The 25,661-nt window shown below is 52.6% G+C and overlaps 6 protein-coding genes across 6 annotated transcripts; 2 read left to right on the top strand and 4 right to left on the bottom strand.

The window, feature by feature from the left end:
- Nucleotides 1-164: 164 nt before the first annotated feature.
- PG986_003316 (uncharacterized protein) lies at nt 165-2,783 on the top strand (the record flags this gene model as incomplete). The annotated part of the gene is made up of 1 exon (XM_066839538.1): nt 165-2,783. One exon carries the CDS (start codon nt 165-167, stop codon nt 2,781-2,783), a length of 2,619 nt encoding a protein of 872 aa, XP_066704602.1.
- A 1,074-nt stretch (nt 2,784-3,857) lies between these two features.
- Nucleotides 3,858-6,235, bottom strand: PG986_003315 (uncharacterized protein; the record flags this gene model as incomplete). Its single annotated transcript, XM_066839537.1, has 5 exons — nt 3,858-3,940; nt 4,363-5,060; nt 5,119-5,937; nt 6,092-6,133; nt 6,192-6,235. 5 exons carry the CDS (start codon nt 6,233-6,235, stop codon nt 3,858-3,860), a joined length of 1,686 nt encoding a protein of 561 aa, XP_066704601.1.
- A 3,676-nt stretch (nt 6,236-9,911) lies between these two features.
- PG986_003314 (uncharacterized protein) lies at nt 9,912-10,622 on the bottom strand (the record flags this gene model as incomplete). Its single annotated transcript, XM_066839536.1, has 1 exon — nt 9,912-10,622. The coding sequence occupies one exon, from the start codon at nt 10,620-10,622 to the stop codon at nt 9,912-9,914; it is 711 nt and encodes a 236-aa protein (XP_066704600.1).
- Nucleotides 10,623-13,256: 2,634 nt separating this feature from the next.
- PG986_003313 (beta-xylosidase) lies at nt 13,257-15,364 on the top strand (the record flags this gene model as incomplete). Its single annotated transcript, XM_066839535.1, has 5 exons — nt 13,257-13,338; nt 13,400-13,469; nt 13,548-13,700; nt 13,806-15,189; nt 15,296-15,364. The coding sequence occupies 5 exons, from the start codon at nt 13,257-13,259 to the stop codon at nt 15,362-15,364; spliced, it is 1,758 nt and encodes a 585-aa protein (XP_066704599.1).
- Nucleotides 15,365-15,849: 485 nt separating this feature from the next.
- On the bottom strand, nt 15,850-18,330 carry PG986_003312 (uncharacterized protein; the record flags this gene model as incomplete). The annotated part of the gene is made up of 1 exon (XM_066839534.1): nt 15,850-18,330. The coding sequence occupies one exon, from the start codon at nt 18,328-18,330 to the stop codon at nt 15,850-15,852; it is 2,481 nt and encodes an 826-aa protein (XP_066704598.1).
- Nucleotides 18,331-21,254: 2,924 nt separating this feature from the next.
- Nucleotides 21,255-22,160, bottom strand: PG986_003311 (GTP-binding protein RHO3; the record flags this gene model as incomplete). The annotated part of the gene is made up of 3 exons (XM_066839533.1): nt 21,255-21,730; nt 21,842-21,942; nt 22,108-22,160. The coding sequence occupies 3 exons, from the start codon at nt 22,158-22,160 to the stop codon at nt 21,255-21,257; spliced, it is 630 nt and encodes a 209-aa protein (XP_066704597.1).
- Between the last annotated feature and the right edge of the window lie 3,501 nt (nt 22,161-25,661).

Raw genomic sequence — 25,661 nt, 5'->3', positions numbered from 1 at the left:
TCGCCTTTTTTTTCTTTTTTTTTTTTTTTTTTTTTTTGTCAATAATGTCACCCCTCTAAACCGAGCCGCTCACTTCATTCTCGCGACCTGGTATTGACAGAATCACAACAAAACAGAAACCGTCGTCAGCACATGAAGATCGCTCCAGCTCTGATGCTGACCCTATGGTTATATGTCCTGATACGACAGCTTTTGCAGCCCCCTTGTCCAAGTACAGCCAACTAGTCAAATACACACAGCATTTGAACTCAGCGCTCAACGAGTATCAAGATGCAGATGCTGCCGCTCAGGCTTACAGCAACCTAGGCGACGCGCCACGGCTGCTGTGCGAGGCTCTTCTAAACCCTCCTTTGGACGCACGCATATTGGGCCCTTCTTCTGACCTTGCAGGATTAGAGCTGAGCTTCGACAGTCTGGACCTATCTGACCATGCCCGAGGCACAAGGGATGCGAGCCTAGCTCGTTGCCACAACGACCAGGGGAAGACATCTTCATACTTTCCCGAGAAGTATTTGGAGGCTATACGTGGTTGGAAGGCGTGTCTTCGGGGCCTACACGACAGGCTTCAGGCAGGGCTTCTGAGCACTTACTCGAGGCATGAGGGAGAAGCCACAAATTACATGGCTGAACAGTTGTTCAACGACCACATATTCCGTGCCAAGGCAATACAACAAATGAAGCATTCCAAAGTCCCGCTGCCTAGGTCAACGCGCGCGGACGATGGCGTGGCCACCTTCGAAACCCGCTTCAGTATCTACGAGAGCGTCAAGGAAGACATGGCCTACATTCACTCCCTTCTCCAACTCGGCGAATCCGGCATATCGCTGGGCAGGACCACACAAGAGATCACTATATCACAGAGAGGCGACACCGTGCTGGAGTTTGCCAATAATGAATCGGACAGTCACCCAGTCTTACGTTTCAGAGTCTTGTCGCATATGCTATCGGAGACCTCGCCCCTTTTTGCGCGCATCTTCGACTCTGAGGTGGGCGAGTCTGGTGACGTGCTCAAGGAGGGCTTCGTTCCGGGCTTGCCCCAAAACCCCGTCGAGTACACGTGGAGTGACGGCACGCAGACCAGACTCTACCGGATGACCCAGCTCGAGCTGAATGCACACGGGTCCTTTGAGCTCCTGCTACACGCGGCGCATCTGCACAATGAGTCGGTCCCTCGAGAAATTGAATTCGACACCTTCGTGGCGCTGGCCAAGGTCTGCATGCGCTACCAGTGCACCTCGCCGGTCGAGATGTTTGTGGAATACCGTTGGCTGCCCCAGTGGATGCACAAGGCGATCGACGGCATGCCGGACGGGCTACTCTTGATCAGCTACGCCTTCGGGCTCCGCCGTCTGTTCACCCGCATGTCCAAGACCGCGATTCTCAATGTCGTCGATGAAGATGATCTGCAAGCAAAGCCTTGGCCGCAGAAGATGAAGGATAGGATCTGGGCTCTCCGCACGGCCAAGATGGGTCAAGTTATGGAGTGCTGTAGCAGTGCTTTGCAGGAATATTTGCGCGGCCCTGCCGCGTCTGGCCGCCCCGGCAACGGCAGCGATGACGCTGATCATGATAAGAAACTGGCCATGGGTGGAGGAGTGATCACGTCGTCGAACCCGCGGTGCCCCAAAGGCAACACTTGCTGCGACGCGACCAATCTGGGCTGGCTCATGATACTATTTGCCCAGCTACAGATCCTGCCACACATCATGCATTCGCCCGCTGTGGCTCACCTGCCACCGCCTCCCAGGTGTAGTCTGAACCAGCTCTTTGATAGCCTACGGTCCATCGTCAGCCCACCACAGGGCCACGGCGGCGTTTGCGAGTACGCGCCCACCTTCCGAGGCGCGGTCAACGACATCTCCAATAGCGTGCAAGGCTTGACGCTCTTCGAGGTCAGCGGTCAGCATGGCTGGGCTCTGAGCCGACACAAGGTCGACCTGCCCCAAGTCACATTCACCGCAGCCAAGGGCGTGCCACCGACTGATGCCGTTTCTATGACGATGATGATGGCGGCTAAGATGCAAACGATGCGAGATTCGGCGACGGCGAAGGTGGCGCTCCGAATCATGGAGTATGTCGATACTCCGCGGGACCTCCAGAGTATCGCCCGGGTTTCGAAGGCGTTCTATAGCGCTTACTACTCCAACGCCGAATATCTCTTCAGGCGTTTGAATCGCGAGATAGGGAATACCTACAACAACAATAACAGCCAACCTCATAGACCCGGAGGTGTGTTTGAGGGCGATCACCGAGGTGGTTTCAGGATAGACCAGCAAAAGGTCCTTATATATGACGGGGACGATGATGACAACAGCACCATGGTAGACCACGACTTCGCCGCCACACCACCACCTTCCGAGATCCACGACACGCAGCAGCAGGGCGCAGCCAAGATGACGCGTGAGGAATCGGCGCGGCTATTGTGGACCTCCACGAACGGATACGATGGCGAGAGGAGCCGCAGAAGGGACCGTGTTGACGACGCCGATCACCGCCTCCCTGGACCCGCCGCTTCGTCGTACCCCATGACGAATCCCGTTCGTAGCAGCTGCGGCAGCGACGGATTGACACAGGTTGACAGAGTTTGGATGCGCCGAAACGAAGAAGGGACGGAGAAGTTCCTGGCGAGCGAGGTGGCTGTCCATTTCGCCGTTGCTTCCCGTTCCCCGGGGGCGGGGATAGCGCCCATACCCATGCCTGTGCCCGAAGACAAGAATCTGGTCGTGATGGAGGACAAGAACCTTCGCGAGCAGAGGGACCGCAAGGTTGGCATATTGATGTAGAGGCCATTTGTAGCTTGAGCGAGTCATGGTCTCATTTCTAATAGAGTGAGCGTCTTGGTAAAGGATACGCGAAGTGTGTGTGGGGGGGTGGTCACTTGATCGGTCCCTTCTGTGTAAGAGGCTCGGCCGATATGTTTTGATGTTATGTATATTACGATACCTTTTATACCCTTATGATTATATGCTCGAGATAGTATAATTATATTTATATGTTTTATAGTGCATACACTATATAATTCATGTTTATATACACAACCTGCTACAGGGGCACAACCATAGGCGAGACTGGTGTGGCAGGTTACAATGCAATGCCTTGCTACTCTGTAACAAGGCAATCAAAAATGAGGCTGCATGCCATTATATGCATACTTGCCTTATCATATCGCCATATGTATCAAAAACGCAACCGGCATATACAGATATGACATATACAATGCACACCACCAAGCAAGTCATTCGCATGAAACGTTGTGGGTACGATTTGGCGGCTGTTCGCCATACCTGTGACCTGTGCACCCACCCGCAACCAGATGCCAACCTGCGATGGTTCGGTGCGGGTTTCCGCGACGATCCTCCGGTTGTCATGTCCGACGGGATTGCAGGGGGGGTGAGAGGAGAGGAGGCAACACAAAGAGACAGCCTCTCTGGATTGCTTCACTGTTGTTCATCCCCATCTCCGCCGCCTCAGGTACAATATCCCCCATCTTCCTCCAGTTTTAGAGATGACGATATCTCACATTGTACATTCCCAAAGCTCAAAAGGACGAGTCGTGGGGAAACCGAGAAATTGTCGGAAAGAGAGGCTGAGAGGACAGTCGTGACGGAAGAACAGGGGGCAGGACACCAAAAGCTTATGGTGGAGCGACGGGGTGGGTAAAGGCTAATGACACAAAAGGAGGAGTAAGACCGCACCCCCTGGCACATAACGCGATCAACCAGGTATCCCACGGAGGACTCTTTTTCTTCAACGGTTTTCGTAGGCCAAGCCCTGTTGTCCGCCCCGCGGTGAAGCTGCCTGGCTCGATTCTGAGTTCGGGAGCTGGCCGGACGTACGGCTTGTAATAGAAAAACTCTTCACTCGTAGGAGTAGTCCAATATTGCAATGCGGATACCGTGCCAGGTAATGAATTCCTCTTCATGAATCAGGGCAGGACGAACTGAGCAAGGTAGGTAAAGAATAGGAGTTTGGAATCTTGCATTCTTCGTCTCCATGTGTGGGTGGGTGGGAACTATATATCTACAATATGCATGTAGCATTAAATCCATAAAATGACAACCTCCTGGAAGGTTAAGGTATCCATCGCCTCGCTAAACCATTGACAAAAAAAAATAAAAAAATAGGCCCCTCTAGGTGGGACAAACAATAAAGAAAATAGGTATCAAGATGCAGCCGCCATGTAGCGTTCGCCCGAAGAGATGGATGTGACCGACCCAATGAACACCGAGATGCAACCCCCTCCCCGGCATTCCAATCTTCCGTATATACGGCCGTTAGTAATGTGACGATATGACAATACTAGAAGAAATATATTACCGGAGCCCGTTGCCTATTCTTCATGGACCCCCGAATCATTAATACATAATGTGGGATTCTTCTCTAAATGAATCCAGTGCCGAAATCGTCGCCCACAATGGCCGGGTTCCGAAGACCATAGATTGGTGCCGTCTTGGGCGGCGACTGCGTGCGTAAGCTCGTCGTGATTGTGATTTCCGTCGTCTTGACTGGCGTGCCGGGTCTTGCGTTGGCCCCGGTCCAAGGCCGGCTGAAAGACGGGATACCGAAGGGGGGAATCGACACGAGGATCCGGTAGCTGGGGAGGCTTCTGCGAGGTGCCGCCGGTTAACGACAGCGGCCAGTTCCTCGAGCCCTTCCCGCTCTGTGGCCCATCTTCCGCCAGCGCAGACCAATCCGGCAGATCATACTCGTACTCGGACACCTCGCTGGGCTGGCGAGGTAGCTTGGCCGCCGCCGCCGGTGGTCGGGGGTACGCAAGGGGGCCGCTGAGGGGGATCACCGGGCTTTCGGGCGACCGGGGTGACCGGGGTGACCGGGGTGACCGGGGTGATTGGGGTGACTGGGGTGGCGAGTCGTAGACAGAACTGCTGTAGGAAGCCCGCACAGCCGAATGGGTATAATAATGGCGGCTTCGCCGGCTGAAGTCTTTGTTATTGGATTCTGATGGCCGATCAATGGTATCGGAAGGCTCAGACCCAATATCCACAGGGGCCTGAGGCCGACCAAATGTAGGACTACGCGGCCCTGAATCCAAAGGCCGGCTTGGCAAATCCAGGTTGAGCGCCCCCCGGCCGTCGATCTATCCTCCTACTTTCATACCCACCCGAGGTTTTGGGACGCGGGGGCGGCAATGCGCTATCAGTCTTTGAAGGTCTCTCAACCTTCATCTTTAAACTGCGCTGCCTCAAAGCTCCGACGGTCATTGTCTCCCGCTTCGCCTGAACGTTCTGGATTACAGGCTCGCCCCAAGTACTCGCCGATGAGCGCGAGACATCACCGCTAGTGCGAGATGCGGAGGGCGGAGGCGATGGGAGTGAACTAGATCCAAAGACACCTGGGTCGAGTGGTCGGGTCTCGTTGACCTTGGTGGCATTCCTATTGGAGACTGGATTGTGTGGCCGCGCGTCTTCTGTGCTAGTTTCGACGGGTTTGTCGATGCTGAAGCAGGAATCCAACTCCTGCGTCGTTCTGATGGACCGATTGATGGATCGAGGCGGAGAAGGAGGATTCCTTAAGGGGCTCCGAGCAGGCAGAGCCGGTGCTGTAGGCAGCGGCGGTGCGGCAAGGGTCTCCCTCTTTGCCAGTGGCGATGGACGGAGTCCTTGAGTGGGCGGCTGAGCGATGGCCGAGGCAGCTGAGTCTCGCTTGCCAAAGTGAACATCCAGAGGGTTCACCCATGCCTTCTGCTTTGCTGATTTAACTGATGACACACTCGGCCTCCGTGAACCCAGCACCGGGGGTGCTCCTAGGTTCGTGATTGAGCTGTTCCATTGTGGGTTAAAGTTGGTGTTCGATTTGGAGAATCCTGGTCCGTATGAGGTAACCGGGCGAGATCCTATATCGTAAAAGCTAAGGGCGGCAAGGTTGTGAGGGTCATTAGTATAAACAGATTGCTTCTGGCCAGCAGACTTTTTCCGTCTATGAAGTGAGTACGATGAACCAGGCCGAGAATTAGTTGAGTATATGCTCGCCGCGTAAGTCCCGGGGGGGCGCTAGGTCGTTGAAAAAGGCAGGGTCTTCGACCGGTGCGTTCTGGTCGACCTTCTTCCTGGACTGTGATTCACGGCGTGACTCGCGATGTGATTCGCGGTGGTCGTTGGCCTGACCAGATTTCCTGGGAGATGTTAGTCAGAATGTCAGGGCAAAGCATCAGTAGCCTCGGGAGCTCGTACTTTTTCTTATCGCCGCCGAGCTTTAGCCCAAAGAACGAGACCATGATAGCTTGGTTGGAGCAAGGGGCAATGACCAGGTTGTCGGCTTGCACGTCAACAGTACAAGTCTTGATTAAGCATTAAATGGGTGTGTTGGAGGATGAGCGAGTGAGCGAGTTGATGAGTAGTCTCCTCCCTGAAGGCCAGCCTCTTTGGGTTGGATTGGATGGACAGAAGACTGAAAAGATCTGGGGGCGGGACGGAGAGTTCAAGAAGCAAAAACTAGAGTGGAAAATGGATCTCGAATCGCGACTAGGTCGGTTGAGGAGAGGGCAGGCAAGGGTCTGATGTTGATACTAGAGGACCATGTCGATCGTAATTGCGGTCCCCAATCCAACGTCATAAGCAGCAGAGGCTTATAATAGCAGTCGCTTATTCCCTTCCCCTGATATAGGAGCCCTGAGCTCGTTTCAGAGATTCGAGTAAATATCCGGCCAGCTTGAGAAGAGGGATGTGATGACCGATTTTGTATGTGCGGCCCAACGAGTTGATGATCTGCAAGTCGGGGTGGCCTGTCGTGAAATGGTAATCCGGAGTGAAGTCCGCACGAACCAATACTGAATACGAACAGCAAGGGTGAGATTTCGCAGTTAATATAGGGCCGGGCAACAGGTCAGGAGGGGTTTGGGCGTCGTTGCCTCTCCTCAATCACCCCGTCTTGTGTCCTCGGCTTGGTGATGGATGAGAGGGCTGGTGGCATGTATAAGAAAAGACGGCGTTGAGTGCGGCAAACAAGCCTCACAAACACGCTCGCTTACCCGTTCGTTCTAATTCGATTCTCAGGCAAGCCGGCAGGGCAATGACACAGACAGCAAAGAAGGTGTGGTCATGAACCGTTGATGCGCGACGATGCTACATTAATAGAGCACGCACCCATTTGGATGGGAGGTATCCCAGGAGATTGGCAGGCCCAATGCGGCATCGTGTGGCTAGCGTGCTGAACTACCGCCTGAGCGGCGCCGCCGACAAGAAGGGAACAAGAAAAAAAAACGCTGTGGGGCTTCCCAAGGAGACCTGCGATGTCAAAAAGATGGAGAGAATGCAACCGTGCCTGCCTGCGTGCTGCTGGGTTCTTCCTCAGACCCTCTTTATTTCTCTGCCTCTTCACCTTGCACCGTGCGTGCACTCGTGCCAAACCTTGACGTGTGTGTGTACTGTATGTATGCTAGGTATGTAGTGTTGTACGTGAGTATGTAGTGCTGATGTGGCTGTCTTCTGGGCACATGCTGTTCATGCCGCCTTCTGCTTCCTTCTTCCCCTTCTACGTTTTATTGATCTGCAGCCAATGCAGGACGTGGCTGGCGCAACCACCCGCCAGCGAAGCAGAAGACGGCAACAGCTCTGCTGGGCGACAGTGCGCAGGCTGGCCTACTAGATAATAGGGGTTCATATAAGGCAAGGATGAGCTGATAGGATGCATGGGTGACAGCCGGAGAGGGGTCCATGGCCATACACGTACCTACGTTACGACTTTGGCAGTGTCAAAAAAAAGGCCGGGTAGGATGTGACCCTGTGTCCATGTGACCAGTCACTGTCGGCGGCGTGCCGAGCCAAACCAGACCCCCCACTCGTTTCCTGCTGCAACCCAGCAGCAGCAGCAGCGTCTGTCTCGCTCCTTGCTTACTTGCTCAGACACAAACAAACGGCCAAAGTTCCAACAAGAACAAGATTCGGGATTCCGAGCCGTTGGCCTTGCCCTTCGATGTTGCCCGTGCCAACTGGCTACAAGAGAGGGCCCCAAATTAGCAAAAGGACAGAGTTCTGGGGCGGCGCCCAAGCTTCCCGATCCCACTGTCGTAATCACAAAATTAGCAAGGGACAATTTGTACGGCAGCTACCACCCCTGTATCCATGCGTCTCCAGAGGCTGACTGGCTGCTAAATCTTCCTTTTCTCCTAACCACCTGCATTGAACATCCAAATCAAAGACGCTGCTGCTCCACCCTCGTGCATTCGATATCTTCTGGAAGCAATCTTTGGAAGGAGGAAAAAGCACACAAGAAGCAAATAAAACCAAGCAGATGATTCATGATGCCGTGTTGCCTGTCCCTGCGCCACACTGCCCGCTTGCTTCTTTTGACTACGTACCTCCTGGCAGCCCGACCGAGGAGTCCAGCAGGAAGGAACCTTTTAAGACCTTCCTTTACCGTACCTGCATCAAGTCCGTCTGCGACTCCAGCTGAGACAACAGTCCTCCATCTGGCCTAGGCGTCTGGGGCCGTCCCCACGCTATCGACCGCATGAACTGCTTTTTTATACATACTTGAAGTAATGATGACTGCACTTGTTTATTTGTATGTATGCCTGTTGATCCGGACCCGACGATCGATTGACTAGCATCGGGACACGAGAGTCCTACATGTAGACATGCACTACTGCACTACTGCACTACATACGCATGCACTCTTTGGGCTAAGATCTCGGGTATGCATGTCCAAGCTACATGTACATAGTTAACAATCAGCTCGTGTTGTGTTCAGCCAAAAGACCCTTATTGCTGGTGCGCGAGGTGGGAGCTCTTGGTCGGTAGGTAAAATTTAGGTAGACACAGCCCGGCTGTGTTGACTTCTGGGGCTTGTCTTTGTTTTGTACATAATGATTGTCGTCATTCATCATGCAGCCCAGCAACGCTCAGCCAGTGTTTCTGTTCATTTCCTACCGTCCAGGCTGCTGCCAATCTAAATGCCTTTCAGCTTCTACTCACCGGCACTCAAATATCCAGGCCGCCTGGGACACATGTCCGTCCACGGACACACTATGACGTCCCGCGCAGCCCTTCTAATACATGTGATATGTGCCCGTTCATTTTGGTCTCTGTGTGGTGAGGTGTCGCATGTCAGCCCGCTGAAATGTAAGGGCTTCAGCTTCCCCAGACCTGATCTCTTTCCACTGACCGTCCGAGGACGCCGAAAGCCTGACTCGCAGTCCCCAATCCTGCAGAGCAGAAGGATCCACCTCCCATCGCATTCACTCACTCCTCGGGGACAATTGGTCAAGTCCGGCGCACTATTATGGCAAGGTACAGATGGGCAGATGTTGAATTGAAGTGGACTGGATTAAACTGCCTGTCTTGCTCATGCATGTAGCAACCGGTGTGGAATTTGCATATTAGCCATAATGACAGAGGCCACACCGAATATAATTGTAAGTATGGTCTACATTTGGTCATAAAGCTCCCAGATGCTTTCCAAGCGGAAACATTGATGTGATTTGGTAGAAGTCACTCCCTCACACAGAGTGTTGATCCTGTGGGAGTGAACAAACCGCACCATATCATTGGGGGTGTATCCTGTAGCAGCAAACATGGGAGAAGGGTGTGATGAGAAGAAAGCATTCCCCCGGCATGAGCTGAGGATTTTGAAATACATGTTCTTACCTTGAGCCGCTAGGAGTGGTGTGAGAAAAGGCAGAGGCAGGGTGAGTACAAGTCCGAACACAAACCGGCGTGGTGAGTTACAAGTGAGGAAGACAAAGAGATTGCATATCAAGAGATAATTCATTGCGTCAAACTGCTGTTGATGTCGTCCCTAGTTGAGTATGACCATTACCGAAGTCCCATCCAACCACCGACTGTAAGTACTCCAGCATCTTAAGCTGAGAGACATGGCCCAATAGCCTATTATGCCAGGAGATAGAATTATTCAACCCCATTCCAATATCCTAGATGAGGGAAGTGAACTTCTCAGACCTCATCAGCAGCGTGCTCGTCCTTGTCCTCCGCCATGACCTCGTCCTTGGGCTCATCCTTGACCTCGTCTTTGGCCTCGTCCTCGTCAATGAGCTTAGTCTTCTTCATGGGTGTCTCGAGACCATTCTTGGGGCCGCCCTTGCGCTTCTTGGTAGGTGTATCGATGTCGGCCTCGTTGTCAGAGGCATCGTCAGAGACGATCTTGGGAGATGCCTTCTGCTTGGGGGCCTTGGGGGTCTTCTTGGGAGCGCTCTTCTTAGCAGCTGTGGAGCCGGGAGTGTCACCATTGTTTCCATTGCCATTGCTGCCATCCTCTTCGGCCTTGAACCAGCCGAACTTGTCGCAGGCTTGGCGGAAGCTGTCGCGGGCGGACTTGCCGTTCTTGTGGCCGGTGATCACGGCCAACGCGTTCCAGTCGAGGTTGGGCTTGGCGTTGGCGGGACAGGACTTGAAGACGGCATCGATGAGCTTCCAGTTGACGCCAGAGATGGCAGGGCCGCTGGCGTCGCCGTTGTCCGTGTTCTTCTTGGGGGCATGATGGATGATGCTGAGAATGTAGATGATGTTGGCTGTGACGGTCTTTGTGCAAGTGCGTGTTGTGTTGTTGGGTGGGAAGGTGGCAGGTTTTGGTGACAAAGGGTTATTTATGGTTTTGTCTGCAGAGGTGGTGTTGAGTAGATAACAAAAAGTGAGTCTCTGGGTCATGTCCTGGGAGGTGTTTTATGGTGGGCAGTTGAGTGTTGCCCTGCGGAGAGCTACACTCTTGCTGTTCAATGGTCTGGTCTATCACCCAGTAGAGCACCTTACGTGATTGTCGTACCTGTTTTGTGCTACTGCAAGTAAAAAATTTATCACTAGGTTGTCGATGGGGTGGCTCACGCCATTTGACATGCTGGTACTGATGAAAATGTTACCACTATTGTTCTCCCCCTTTCCCCCTGTTTATCATATTCCCCAGGCACGTTTTCCACACAATGAACTTGCGACGCTGCTCCTTCCATTTAGTATTACTTGCCTTGGTATGTATCTACGAAATCAATTGCCTCTTGATCTTTCTTTTCCGTGCATTCAATATATCTAGCCCTTCCAGTCCAGTTTCCAGCCCCCGTCTTTTCCTTATTTACTTGTCTCCTTTTCTCCTCACGATATTGAATATTACTTGGCCAACATTTGAGATGAAGATTAGGCCTTATATACTTATCCAGCTTGATTACCCAACCAAACATGCAAGGACCCCATCCTGCGTATTGAATTTGTGGAAGACGAACTAAACCCAATCATCCGTCTGGATACTCCCATTGCAAATCATTGTACTTATCTGTCCCCTCGACAAGGTAGGCAGCCATGGACAACCGCTTTCTCAGCAAAGGAGTCCATTATAAAATCACAATGACGACTACCTCAGCCACGTTGTAGCTACCGCAGTCCAGGCCTCGGCAAGTCTAGCAGTAGGAAGTTGTCTTAATGGGGGAAAGTGTTTCGGCGCCTTGCTCTCCAGTAAGGCTCAGCCAGGAAAAGGATGTAAATAGAGGCACTTGCAAAAAGAGTTTTAACCACATCAGACTGGTCCCTTTCCTACAGACTGCCATGATGCCATTCTTAAAGGTTCTTCAGTCCATTCCATGGTTTTTTTTCAGGTTATTCCAACTTTGTCCTTGCAGCCCTTCGGACAATCGCAGTGACCGGCTATTGAATCGATGAAATATCTTGGGAAGGCATGTGCCGCTCTATGTTCTGCTGACATATCAGTGTTTCACTCATATACCACAAAGCAAGATTGGCCAATCTCTCAGATGCTCTTGCATATCGATTATTCTGACGCACAATAGTCCAAGGAAGAGGCAGCTTCATGATGGTATAGTAAATATACATGCTTTTGCTTCTAGCATCCCCCAGCCGAGTGCTAGCATATCTATTCATTGTTGGACAGAAGCGCAGGGAACCAAAGGTGTCCCGATACATGTGGGCTATGCCAATCAAACAACGTTCTACTTACTTCTGGGCCTTGAAAAGAGAGAGAGAGAGAGGGAGAGAAAAAAAAGAAGTCAATCCCAAGCGACTCACTCCGGAGAATGAGAACAAAAAGAGAGTATCATGACTCGGCTGGGGCTCGATCCCAGGACCTTCAGTGTGTTAGACTGACGTGATAACCAACTACACCACCAAGCCTGTGATTGTTGAAAGTCGGCGTCGAATGGGGCACTATATTGTGGAAGGGAACGTCGTGCAGGGTTTTCTCACAAGAGCAAAAAGTCCATGGGTCATAAGCATAAGCCAATTGCCTTAGTCGTGTGCTGGGTAAGTAGATTATCGTTGTGGTGGGCGACGTGCTCCATCGTCTCGGCATCCAAAGAACAAGGGGGTAGATTCAGACCTCGGTCACATGAAACCTAAGATGATGGAACGGAATGGCTATTGAGAATTGGAAGCTGCAAAGACAGAATAGGTACTTGAGCTAGGTAGGATGGTTGTTGAGATTGGAAACAGGCAGGCCCAGGTCCCCCACCTGCCTAGATGACGTATGTACCTATTGATGGATGCATTCTTTATTCGACACGGCAGAAGCAAATGCCACAGCCAGCCAACTTGTGCCTGAGATCCAGGGACGCAACAATAACACGGCCGAATACCACGTCGGCCTGGCATCGTAGCACTCTTCTCCACCTCGGTCCCTTGGGCTTCCGTTTTGGGAGGATCCTCTCGTATTTTTCCCACGAACAGGCGTTTTTGGTCTGAACCCCCGATCGCCAATCTCGGAGCCCCGCGCTCCAGACCCGATCTGGCTGGAGCGTCTTGTGGACATGAAGCATCCGGATGTCGGGTCACGTACCCTACACTGCAGCCATCAATGTCGCCATTTGCCCGCCAGAATGTCTCGATTCTGGTAGCGACCCGTATTCTCCGTCGCCCTGCGCAAGATCCCTTTGATCTATACGAGTTCCGTCCTGGGAAGCTATGCCATTGGTGCGCCTCACGCGCGTGGGCATTGAGATCCGGCCCTTGGTCCTACTTTTTGTCCTGTGCTTGCTCATGCACCTCCCCAAATCTCGCGGCTAAGAGGTATGTGGTATTGGAAATGCTCTGCAGCCATGAGAGCCCTGCCTTTTTCGTACGTCCTGTCTCTTCCTGTAAATCATGCCCAAACTAAGAAATGTGCTCGCCCATCTCTCGACATACCCACCAATAAATACAGAGCCCAGTCTTGGTCCCGCGGGGGACCGACACTAACAGGGAAACGTCAAATAAACATTCGATCATATGCGACTATGTAAGAGACCCAGTCCCCATAGTCTACGGCATGAAACTTGGCTTGGGTACTGGTGCTCGAGTTCTATCATCATGGTCTCCCAAAGGACTGTAATCGTGCTGGCGGTCAGCTTCGCCCAGGCCGTCTTTGCTGCGGCGCCTCTGTACGGCCAATGTAAGTCACCCACCACAAGTCCCATCAAGACCAGCCGGAACAAGTTCTGACATTCATACAGGTGGCGGTAGCGGTTGGGCCGGCGATACCACTTGCGTGTCAGGATCTTGCTGCCAGGTTTCCAATGAATGGTAGGTCTACATAGACGCCGGCGAGCTTTGTTCGCACCCTGCGCCGTTGGGCACACGAGTCGATCTGATACCTTCTAGGTACTCGCAATGCCTTCCATGCAGCGGTGGTGGCAACCCTGCCCCATTCCCATCTACCACAGCCGGAGGCGTTACTACGTCAACTGTCCGGACCCCGGCTGCAACGGGATCATTCAACAACCCGGTCCTCTGGGATGACCTTGCTGATCTAGAGTAAGTAGTCGTATGAACCGAGCAAACAATACCAGGACATTCTCTTTCAGTACAGGAACTAGGAGTCTGCTCGAGAGTCTGAGTCGCGAATCTAACAGGGCATAGCATTTCTCGGGTGGGCGATGCATATTACTACTCGGCCTCGACTATGGCTTACTCCCCAGGGGCTCCAATTCTCCGTTCCTACGATCTAGTGAACTGGGAGTACATTGGGCACTCTGTGCCGAAACTGGACTGGGGCTCCAAGTATGACCTGGCTGGCAACACTCGTGCCTACGTTAAGGGCATATGGGCCTCAACCATGAGATATCGGCCCAGCAACAAGAAGTGGTACTGGATCGGCTGCATCGAGTTCGGTAAGACCTACGTCTACACGGCGCCGGATGTCACCGGCCCGTGGTCGCTCGCTGGTACCATGAACACCTGCCTCTACGATGTCGGCCTGTTCATCGATGACGACGACTCCATGTATGTGGCTTACGGCAACACGCAGCTTCGTGTCGCAAAATTGGCATCCGATGGTCTGTCGATCACCAGTGACCAGCAAATCTACGACGGCAACAGCGGTGGACAGTCCACCCTCGAGGGAAGCCGCATGTACAAGCGCAACGGGCAATACTACGTCTTAGTGACACACCCCGCCAATCAGGAATGGACGTTGAAATCGAGCAAGCCCCAGAGCGGTTACAGCATCAAAGTGCTCGCCAACGCAGTCCGACCTCCTGTCAGTGGCGGCGGCAACCCCCATCAAGGTGGACTCGTCGACACCCCCAACGGTGACTGGTACTACATGGCCTTCGAGGATGCATACCCCGGAGGCCGTATCCCCGTCCTGGCCCCCGTGACGTGGGGCTCGGATGGCTTCCCATCTCTCGTCACGTCGAATGGCGCCTGGGGAACGAGCTACCCGATGCCGCTGCCCGCGAAGCCCGTCGCCTCGTCCATTGGGACCGATTCCTTCAACGGCACCGCCCTCGGGGCGCCCTGGGAGTGGAACCACAACCCGGACACGAGCCGGTACAGCGTCAACAACGGCCTCACACTGCGCGCCGCGTCCGTGACCAACGACCTGTACCAGGCCCGCAACACGCTGACGCGGCGCATCCGCGGCCCCGTGTCGACGGCGACCATTGTGCTCGACACGAGCAACATGGCCGACGGCGACCGCGCCGGCCTCTCCCTGTTCCGCGACCAGACGGGCTGGATCGGCGTCCGCAACGACGGCGGCACCTTCACCGTCGCCATGGTCAACGGCATCAACCTCGACAGCAACTGGAACACGGCCAGCACGGGCACCACCTCGGCCAGCGCCGCCGCGTCCAAGGGTAAGATCTACCTGCGCGGCACCGTAGACATCCGGCCCGGCGGCACCCGCGTCGGCCAGTTCAGCTACAGCACCGACGGCACCTCGTTCAAGCAGCTCGGCAACGGGCTCACCCTGAACAACAACTGGACATACTTCATCGGGTACCGATGGGCTATCTTCAATGTGAGCAATACCTCTTGTCTTCTCTTTCCTGACAATACTCCCATTTTGCCCCCTCCAGCCTCATCGAAATTGACAGGCTGGCTGACTGATTTGGTTTTCATTACAGTACGCTACCAAGGCGTTGGGTGGCTCTGTCAGCGTGGCTTCGTTCACGCAGACTGTTGCCAATGCTTAATCGGGGAGACGGTTTGGGCTATGGGATCACAATTGCACACCGGCGGACATACATTTGATCCTACGGAACATTCATTAAGCAGCGCATGTAGACAGTTAGGTGGATGAATGCACATATCCCCTTGATGGCCACAACGCTGCTCCCACGATATCGGGTCGTCCTGCATGGACTAGTGAATAATCAGTGCCGTGGTATAATGCTTATCCAATTAGTGGCATAATACTTATTTCCTATCAAGTAATACCGGAATAATAAATGATTAGGCCAGTCGATTACTTGCGGAAAATACTTGTCATCAAACAAACCAAACCATTGGCAATTTTAAGGGGTATCTACTCGTCACATGCGCCATTCCCATAAACACTTGAGTCCTCATCTCTACTCCCAACTGGTCAAGCCCGAACCACGCGGCGGCGGCGTTGCGCCTTGAATCGTACTCAGCAGGTAGCCAGAAGGATACTGTAGGCCAATACGGAATCAACCAATCAATCAACAATCTTGAGCATGTTGTAGGCCTTGCGACCGATCGCTTTCTTCATGGTGGACATGGGGTCCATCTTCTGCTTCTTGGCCGAACGTTGGGCCTCGGCAACGGCAACCACCTCGACGCCATCCCCCGTGTCCGCCGTCTCGAACACGGGTTCCTCCTCCTTTTCCTCCTCTCCCGCATCGTCGTCAAACGACCCGCCATCGAGGAACACCTTGAGCATGCCTTGGGAGTACCCGCTCACGATCGCGGTGCCCTCCTGGTTCGCCGTGACCGGCTTGGGCGCGACAGGGTCGGCGCCCCATCCGCCCCAGCCGTTGTAGCCGGCGCGACCGCCGGCTAGGTTCCAAAACACCAGCTCGGGCATCTCGTACCCAGCGTCCGAGAACTTCTTCTTGATCCGCTCGTACGATGAGCCCCAGCCATTGTTGCGAGAGTGGTTATCATAGCAGTCATAGGCAGATTCGGCTGCGTCGAACTGCATGTCACTGAAGACGAAGATGCGCTTCACCATATCCTCTGGCTTCAGGCTGTTGCGGACGGCCATGGGAAGGATGAGTTCTTCGAACACCGCCACGAAGTTGGTGTTCATTCCCCAAGGCGCACTCGACATGTCTTGGTATTTCTCGTGGAGGGACTTGGTCAAGTCCACACGCTCTACCGTGGGAACTCCGGAGAAAGTGATAAAGGCCCCGCCGAAAGGGGGTTTTGTGACTTCGGTCAGCAGCAGGGACAGACCGATGGCACTGTCCATTGGACATGTTCCGTCAGCGAAAGTCGGCGAGCCCATCGAGCCAGAGACATCACAAACGGCGATGCTGGATTCCAGGTTGCCAGAGTCCTTGATACGTTGCACTAAGCTTTTCCACTGGCCATCGGCGACTTTGCCACTAAGTGCGGCCATCTTAGCCGCGACTGCGTCCATGACACTCTTTACTGCTTCCTTGCCACTCTGACTGGCCCCAACCTGGCGTACTGCTTTGATCAGGGTAGAAGGCAACAGGGTCGCGCCGCTGATCTTAGCCTTCCCCTCTGCTACCTTGTTGATGTACGCCTCGAAATGCTCTGTGTCCTTCTCGGCAAAGATAGGAGTGTACTTGTTCATGGCAAGTGAGGGCACACGGTCGTATTTGATCTTGCCCAGTGCCTTGGCACTGAGGTGACGCTCAACGATATCAAGATGGCCGCGGAGAGCAGAGATATCCTTGCGGTAGGCCTCTCGAGCGTGGCGAATGTAGACCTCGCGATCCATCCCCTGCGAGGTATCTTCGGGGTGCATGAGCTCCGCGATTGTGGAGACGATGAAGGTATGCTTGTCGTGGAATCGGTCATGGGAAGGCGCCCACTTCGCGCACAGGGAGATGCGCTTCTTCGCTTTGGTGTCGTCGCCTCGAAGAAGAGCCAAGTCAGACTTCAGTTGCTCTGAAAATAGTCGGGCAATGGCCAAGTGTAGAGCTCGATGGACAGGTTTACCGTTGAAGCAGGTAATCGCACGTTCGTGACGCTCGTTTCGAACTTCGTGGCGTTTTGATTTAGCAACAGCAGCATCTATATGCTTAGGTCGGTCTGGATGTCCCTTTTCCCGTGTGACATTCAAAATGTCCTTAGGATTGGCTAAAAAATGTAGCTGATCGTTTACAGACAGAGCTAGAATGTTTAATAAATCTTTCCAGTAGCCGTGAGAAACGCCATTCTTGACATCGAAGGCGGAAGCATCCTCGTTGTCCTTGTCGTGCTCATGCTCCACCATCACGGCGTCGTCTCCGTCTCCGTCCGGCTTCTCTACTTTCTTCACGATCACAGGCCGACTCAGCCAGCGCAAGTTGGAAACCAGGGTAAGGGGGTGGTATTGAGCCAACCAGGCCGCACAACGGTAAAAGGTGGTCCGCGACGCCTTTCCGAGGTGAATCGATCGGGCATTGTAGATAATCTTCAGGGTCATCAGAGGATCCTTTTGCCAGGCCATGTTGAGGAGTTCGTACAGACGGGGACCGGAGATGACCTCTTCCAGCTCTGCGAACAGGTCGAGAAGAGGTTCTTGGGTTGAGCGGTACGCTACATCGTTGTTCTCGGTACGCATGAGGTTTTCGTTGTTGGTTTGCCGCCGCCGCTGCTCATTTTCGGCGTCTGTCTCATGAGACAAGAGGCCCTTCATGAAGGGCTGCGTGGGCAGCTCATCTCCCTCTGGCTTAGCCTCGGCAGCCTTAGCTGGGCTATCGTTGAGGTTTAGGACCTCGGTAGCACCCCGTAGCTCTGCAGTGGTCGATGGCGGAGTCAACAGGGTGAAGGACTCCGACTCGGTCTCCTTCTTGCCTGCAGGCTCGGTAGGGGCAACGTGAGTGCTGGCATCTTGTCTGAGGTCTCTCTCAAGGAAGTCACCAAAGTCGGCTGCGGAAAGAGTCAGAGCAGGGTGGGAGGGAAAGGTGACGGGGAATGAGTATTTGAGGAACCAGGCCCCCTTCTGCGACTCCGAAGCCATGATGTGCGGCTGTTGAGAAAGGCAAGCTACCGCCTCGGTTGGAAGGCGTAGCTTGGCGTGGCCCGGTTGTTCTCACGCAGTCAGAGACAGGCAGATACGAGAATTGGTAGGTGATTGCGTGAGCCTAGGGCGAGCAAACGTTGGAGGAGGAGGGAAGAAAAAAAGATTTACGAAGCGATTACAACAGCAATCATGTCTGCCCAACATATAAGTATGCAGCTGGTCAAACAAACAGTCACCGACTGACGTTACGCCAAGCCAAGGTTCCGTTTGCTGGTGGTAACTTGTAACTTCAAACTTCAATTCAATGGGCGACTTGTCTTTTGAGTCATGCCGAGCTAGCTCCAGCACCAGCACACCACCTTCCTTAGTGGCTAGGTACCTTTCCTATTATCCCCCTGATGGCGACAACGCTGCCTTTGGTGTAATCGGTACATTTTCGCAATTGTCGATACATCCATTTGTCTACATGTAATCAGGCATTACATCCGGTAGAGTAAACATCATGCCCAGTGGAATAAACATCATACGACGTCACTAAATATTCCCAAATGTACGACGTACTGCTACGGTAAGTAGGTGCACTACTAAATAGCCAGCAGCTGCCTAAAACGACCCCACATACGGCGAGCCTCTTAAGGACAAAGGCCGTCGTCATATCGTGCAGCCAAGATACAGTGCGTGCAGCCGAAAAAAAAAAAAAGAAAAGAAGAAGAAGCCATTTGATCGAGAGAAGAGAAAATTGACAGATACGGGCGGCGTACTTCTGTCAGTAATTCTGCAGCAGAGAAGGTTGCCACTGTCACTACGATGAATCTCCCAATATAGCAACCCAGTCACTATCCGTCGCCCATCAGCACTATCGCTCGCCTACGAACCTGCGCAATGCTGACTCGCATCCAGCTACTGTATAGGTGTCAATAAACTGTAGTAGGAAGGGTAAAATTAGAGAAATTCAAATATAGAGTATTCACAGCGACGGCATCCGAAGATGAGAGAGATGTATCAGTTGAATAGAACAGCCAGCCCCTAGACACCTATGAACTCTTGGCGGGGGGAACCACTACCACCGAACCGCCGCAACGGGACAGTGTGCAAACCAAAGCTGGAGAAGAAAAGAAGAAGAGGAAGAAAAATAAAGATGCACGGCTTTGATGCAGAATCGAACACGGAAGCTATGCTTTCGCTTACTATTGATAGGATGTGGGCAACAGCAACTTCCACTGAGCCATGTACGTAGCAGAGCCACGGGGGCGGGACATGCTGAACGACACCCAGCCTCCCCACCAGGCTCCTTTGTGCATGGACTCTACCCAGAAACTACATGCGCTTGCTTGTTAAGTGGGAGATCCTCACGCGGATGGCAAAAAGCGAAGGTGTCCGAAGACAGGGTAGTTTTCATATTGATGAAACCTTGCGATGGTTATCAGCTACTTCGCTGGAGGGGAGACTTGCTTTTAGGGATTATATCTCCCAAGGTCTTCCCAGCTGGCTCCAGGCTACCGCATGTGGGGTCGCAACGGGCAAAAGCAGGTATGTGGCTCTAGTTGCAACAGCCAATCAGGTGTAACACTTTCCCCAACCTTGGACCTTGGACGGTGATAGAAGCGATGAACCCCAAGGGAAATTTTGATGGCGACCCCAGGCTATCTCCCTTCTTGGAAGCTTGATTACGCCTCCGGCGATATACCACAGCCGATAATCTCCGAGACATGGGCTATTGATGCAGCTCCAAGCTATGAATTGAGTCAACCACAAGATAAGTAAAGTATGTATGTTGCTCAAATACCGGCATAGGCCATTTTCATCTCTGCTCATGGATGCTAGTGGCTCAACGAACAATAACTCCTTAAACAGACCAGTCATATAAAACGACTCAGATGTAACAGAACCTGGCTCCCTAGGTACTTACATGCAATCACATTTTATACATAAGTATGCATGTACCTCATATATAGCTTGTGTTGTGGGAGCTGGACCGAAGGTTCGAAAGATCAATGCCTAATGAAACTTGGCGCCTGCATCCTGTGACCATAACACCACGTAGCTCCCATCTTACATAGAGGTTCTGCTCTGCTTTGGCCCATTTCGGATGATCTGCTGTCCGTTCAGTCCATGCGGGCCTCCGCCTTTTGATGAGCCACCTATTATTACCTGGACAATGTGAAATTCACCCGTGATAATATGAGCCTGCCAGGCACAGCCTGGATGAGACTATATCGTACAGATTAATTTCCTCGAGGCCTGGTGGATGCGAGACATGGGAAGTCAAAATCGGGTGTCATCGTCCCATCCCCAGCCCATTTCAAACACCCGACACCTGTGCTACGTTGAAAGCATTGCAATTTTGTTTTTGCATTCAGTATCTCTTGACCTCGCCTTTGCCTCCCCGACGGAGGACAGTCGCCTGCGGAACTGTCCCCTTTCCAGTCGTAGAGTTTTCGATACACAGCAAATGAGAAGCATCAGACCTGCATGGTTTGATTGCTGCCCTCTCAGTCCAAAGGCGGGTGCTGCCCCAAAACGCAATAACCGGGGAACAGTGAACAATAGTGAAAGAGGGGGCGGCAAGTACACATGCGTATGGCCACTTGCTCTCTCCTTTTTTGGCCCCCCTCTTGCCCTCTATTACAAAAGAATGGTACTTTGTGGAAATGCATATGTGCAAGGCCAAGTGGATATATGTACAGACGAAAAAGAGGCCATCCTTTCCGGGAAGTCGTATAGGGCAAACGCTCAAACAGCAAAACAAAATAGAAAGAAAACCCCGACGGACGCAACGCCGCTGTGGTAGCGACACAACTTGTCCATAAACAGAAAGGCCACCGCCCTGTAGCCCCTCCAATCACCCCGGCTTTCAGACCCCCCTCTTGCCGGTCATGAACGGGGGAGCTCTGATCCAGACTCGAGTGTATGGGCGATGCCTACATGATGACACACTTCGAATCCTTCTCGCCACTGGGCTTAACACTGAGTGCTACTCGTGCGGCTTCGGTGAATGCCTCGTTCACGCCTCGGTTCTTCATGGCCGAGCATTCCAGATAGCGCATAGCCTTGATTCGCCGAGCTACATCCAGGCCTTGGTTGTAGTCGATCATCGGTCGCTTCTCCCGTTGCGCGCCATCGGCAGCTCCGGCTGCGGGCTCGTCGTCGTCTTCGCTGTTTTCGCGTAAATCGCACTTCAAAGCCACCAGAACCAGCTTGACTCCGGGGCAGTTCTCTTGAATCTCCCCGACCCATTTGCTCTCGACGTTTTCCAGAGAGTCTTTGCTGTCGACACTGAAGCACAGCACCACCACATCTGTGTTATCGTAGGAGAGACTGCGCAGTCTGTCGAATTCTTCCTGTCCGGCTGTGTCCCATAGTGACAATTCGATGTGCACACTGTCAACGAAGATATCTGAACGCCCACAAGTCAGTCATAGATCCATTGAGACGCGCACACACTCCATCGCGCATTGCCCTTGTTCGTCAAGGCATTCATTCATTGCTCGTATCATTTCGGACATACCGTGCACGTAGTTTTCGAAAACAGTAGGCTCATAGACAGTCGGGAAGTAGCCTCTCGTAAAGACGTTGAGTAACGATGTCTTTCCGCAGGCACCGTCGCCACTTTCGCAAGGAATCACACGTCAGCACTCTTGAAACGGGCATCTTATGAAAAGGATTGCTGGACAGATATGCAATCGCGTGCGTGTTCATGTCGATCGAACAGGCCATACGCGACTGGATGTCTCGGCGGCCATGGACATGGGGTACCCAGGAGGGAGAACATACAGAAGCACCAGCTTGCGCTGCACCGTCTTCGAACCACCACAAAGAGCAGGCATTTTTGACCGGGTTGCAGGACAAAGAATAGAATCGGGCGAATAGAACTGGAAGAGCCGAATGCAATGAAGCAGTGAGAAATACGGGAGCAAGCGCGACCGTGGCGGGGACTTTGACTGAGTTGAGTCGGCAAGGCAAGGGAGGGAGGGTGCTTTTTGGAGTTCGGTCCGCGTGCGACTTTGCCCTTGGTTGTGGTTGTAGAAAGAATTGAATAGAAGTGAGCGTAGAGTGGCGGTTGGGTCAAGCCAGCAGCGAATAGCAGTTGGTCCGTAGGCGATGCGCGGGCAAGGTCGGCAGTCGTATGAATGAAAAGATACAATCCAGATAATGATCGAAGTGATCAATACCAGAGATGATGGGAGGGGAGTGAGACGATAGGCTTCCTTCGCGATGGGGATTGAGGAAAGGGAAGCAGGGGGAGATTTCGAGGCGCATGGAATCCATCCAGGAGCCGTCGTTCATTCGCCCGTCGCTCGCTCGGCATAAATGAAATCACCTCTTAGGAAGATCCAGCGCTAACGTGGCTTGCGCCAGGCTTGCTGCACATTGAATGTCTAAAAAAGTAGGCTCTAATGAGGGTGGAAGGTGCTGAAGGAGGGCAGGCCCCGCTGTCAAGCCAGAAGCAAGCCAGGGCAAGCCAGAGCAAGCGACCAAGTGCGCCCAGTGAGTTGCCCGTCTCGCCCGTTCAGTGCCAGTTCCGTTGCCAGTGGCCCGCTCCCACCCCTGCCAGTCATCTCTTGGGGTCTTCGAATGTTACCAGAACGCCGCGCACAGGCCAGCCTCATGCACCTGCACGACCCTCAGGAGCCCAAATTCCGTCTGCCACGAACCCTTCCAGAAAAGCAGACAAAGAGTGGAATTCCATCGCACTTAAGTGCTTGCCTTAACGAATACAACGTAATGGCCACAGCTAATATAGGTAAGGCAGACCCAGACTCCTGGTGCCGGCACTGCGATCGGTAACGGATGTGCAGTGTGCAGTGTGCAGTGCGCAGCTTGGTTATGGCGCGCGAAAAGAACTCGTGTTCTTTCGAGAGGACTGTTGAGCGTGCGTGCAGTGAGTGAGCGTGCTGCATGCAGTGCAATGCAAGAATGCTGCTAGTGGCTCCGAGGAAATTAGCTGCGTGTCTGGCTGGGCTCTTATTACATGTGTTGATGGTCTGCCTCCGGGCGGCGGCCCTTCAATCAGCTGCTTTTAGAGTTCGGCGAGCGCGGCCGCTGACTGAGAGTCTGAGACGTCTTGCCTCATCAACAACATGAGCATGTAGGTGTAATAAACAAACAATATTCAATAGTAGTAGACCCCGTTCACACGCATCAATATTGACAGCTGGGAGCCCTGCGCTCGTCGGCCGTGAACCCTGAGCCCAGTGAAATTAGGTTCACCTTTTTTTCTTTTTTTTAACCTGACTTCAATGTTGTTTTACCCGTGATAGCGATAGCAAATACCTACTTACTTAAGTACTGAACGATGTGGCACCAGTACTACCACTGGCGACGAGCTGGATGCAACAAGCAACAAGCATCGACGCAGGCAGGTGAAGCGACAACATCTTGGCACACCTTGAGGGGTTTGATTAGCCTTTGCTCTATCTGCAGTGATGCTACCTAGACCTAAGGTTCCATCTTGGCTGCTTGCGTAACTTGAGTTGAGCTCTCCAAACCTAAGGTACCTCCAATCGTCAACCAGCATACGTAAAGTATGTAGGGTCATCTGCCGCGCCTTCAATTAACGGTTTGCCAAGCTTTACAAGTACAATTTGCCCTGGGCATCTATGTATGTAGATATCTGCCAGAACAAAAGACGGGCCACTATACTTGGGCCTTATTAGGTTCATCTTGAGAATATCCCTGTAGCCTCGATATCGACGTCATCCTCGCCAGGGAGTCTCTTACGTAACCTCACCTCAGCTGGAGATCCCCCACGTGCTACTGCCACTATCTGCTACTGTGATGCTGGGTTCTTTACCCGGGCGGCCGAAAGGAAAATTAAAAGTCTAGTTCAACGCTTAGAGCTCTTATTAGTTCCACGTTGGCCATCGTGGATTGCTTCCACCTGCAGCTTTGAATGGACCAGATACCGAGACTACTGCCGGGTCGGTCTCCAGTCCGCCTGACTATGGCACGATAGCATCGATGCCTGGCATCTGGAGAGCTCATCAGTTACCTGCTTACTTGTTCAAACTGTCCCCGGCCTGGTCGATCTCACGGACCACAAGGCGCCGTCCCCGATACAATAAGCAACGGTACCATCTATATCAGACCATCACAAGACGAACATGGCCAGATTGGCATCTTTGAGGGTCAGGTTAACCGCAAGTTATGCCGGAACTCGAAAACGCCCAAAGAAAGCAACTACTGTGGTAGTGTCATGGCCCCGAACTAGCATCTCGGCCTCGCCATAGGTACACCCGAAAATGATGTATACGAGTCATTTGACTCGGCTGATTGGGATAGTCAGCCCCTAGTTCATAATATTAGTGTACAGAGCTGATTGGAACAGTCATTTCAAAGGGTACCAAGTGTGTAAGGATCGGGTTGGAAAACCATCCAATTTTGTGTCCTTCAATCAGCTCCTCGGTGTTCATATGATAAGATATCAAATACACCAGAGTCTCGGGGGTCAAGTTCTGGATTCGGACGCGCAAGCCGGCTTATCGACGTGTAGTTGGTGCACATGTTGCTCTTACGGCATCGCATCCCGTTGATCCGATGTTTTAACGAATACATGGCCCTGAGCGTATCATGTCCAGTCACAAGGATGATACGCAACTGCGTGTATATTGATATAACTCTTGTAGATTCTCCGATGGGCATGGAGTAGCAAGTTCGCTCATATGTTGGGGCACCTGCATAAGACGTGGAAAGGGGCTCAGAGGCTCGGGGGCTACATGTATTAAGGAGTTCAATTTATGGGTTGACTGGCAGTGGTTGCCCTCGGGCTCACTTCCATCTATCATATGGGACTAGTTCAACATAGTAGCGGGCTACGATAGTGATCCAAGAAACATAGTATCGTATTCGGCTTCAAGGCTGTACAACTAGCATTGGCTGGGCGTATATGTGAGCAGCTGAGCGGGAGACGAAGAAGCATATCATCGAAAATTCAATCATTGTTTCACAAAGTGAATCCAGGGCATAATCAATACGATAAATTCCCATGCTATGTCCCTTCTTCCGTGCCAACACATATATACCTGTCAAGGCCCGTAATCTCAGTGTCTGTGTTCAGTATAGGCAAGACCTTTTATAAAGTGATTTACGGCACTATTCATGTATCGGTATCTATTACGTATAATGGTACAAAGGACTCGTGTACAGCCTACTGATGTACACCACACGCTTTTATGTACCTACCCATATTGAGCAATGTGTGAGATTCGGGCGGATCTGAGTTTGAAGGGAAACCGTCGTTGAACAACCACTTCAAGCTCCTATTCTCCCAATCAACTTTGTTGTATTATCAAAAACGATCCAGCAATGAATTTATTGAGGCCAGCTGT

The sequence above is a fragment of the Apiospora aurea genome (genome assembly GCF_038362705.1).
Source record: "Apiospora aurea strain CBS 24483 chromosome Unknown utg000002l_segment0_segment0, whole genome shotgun sequence".
Lineage (NCBI taxonomy): Eukaryota > Fungi > Ascomycota > Sordariomycetes > Amphisphaeriales > Apiosporaceae > Apiospora > Apiospora aurea.
Note: the sequence above shows the minus strand (reverse complement) of the source record. Positions and strands in the feature narration are given on the sequence as shown.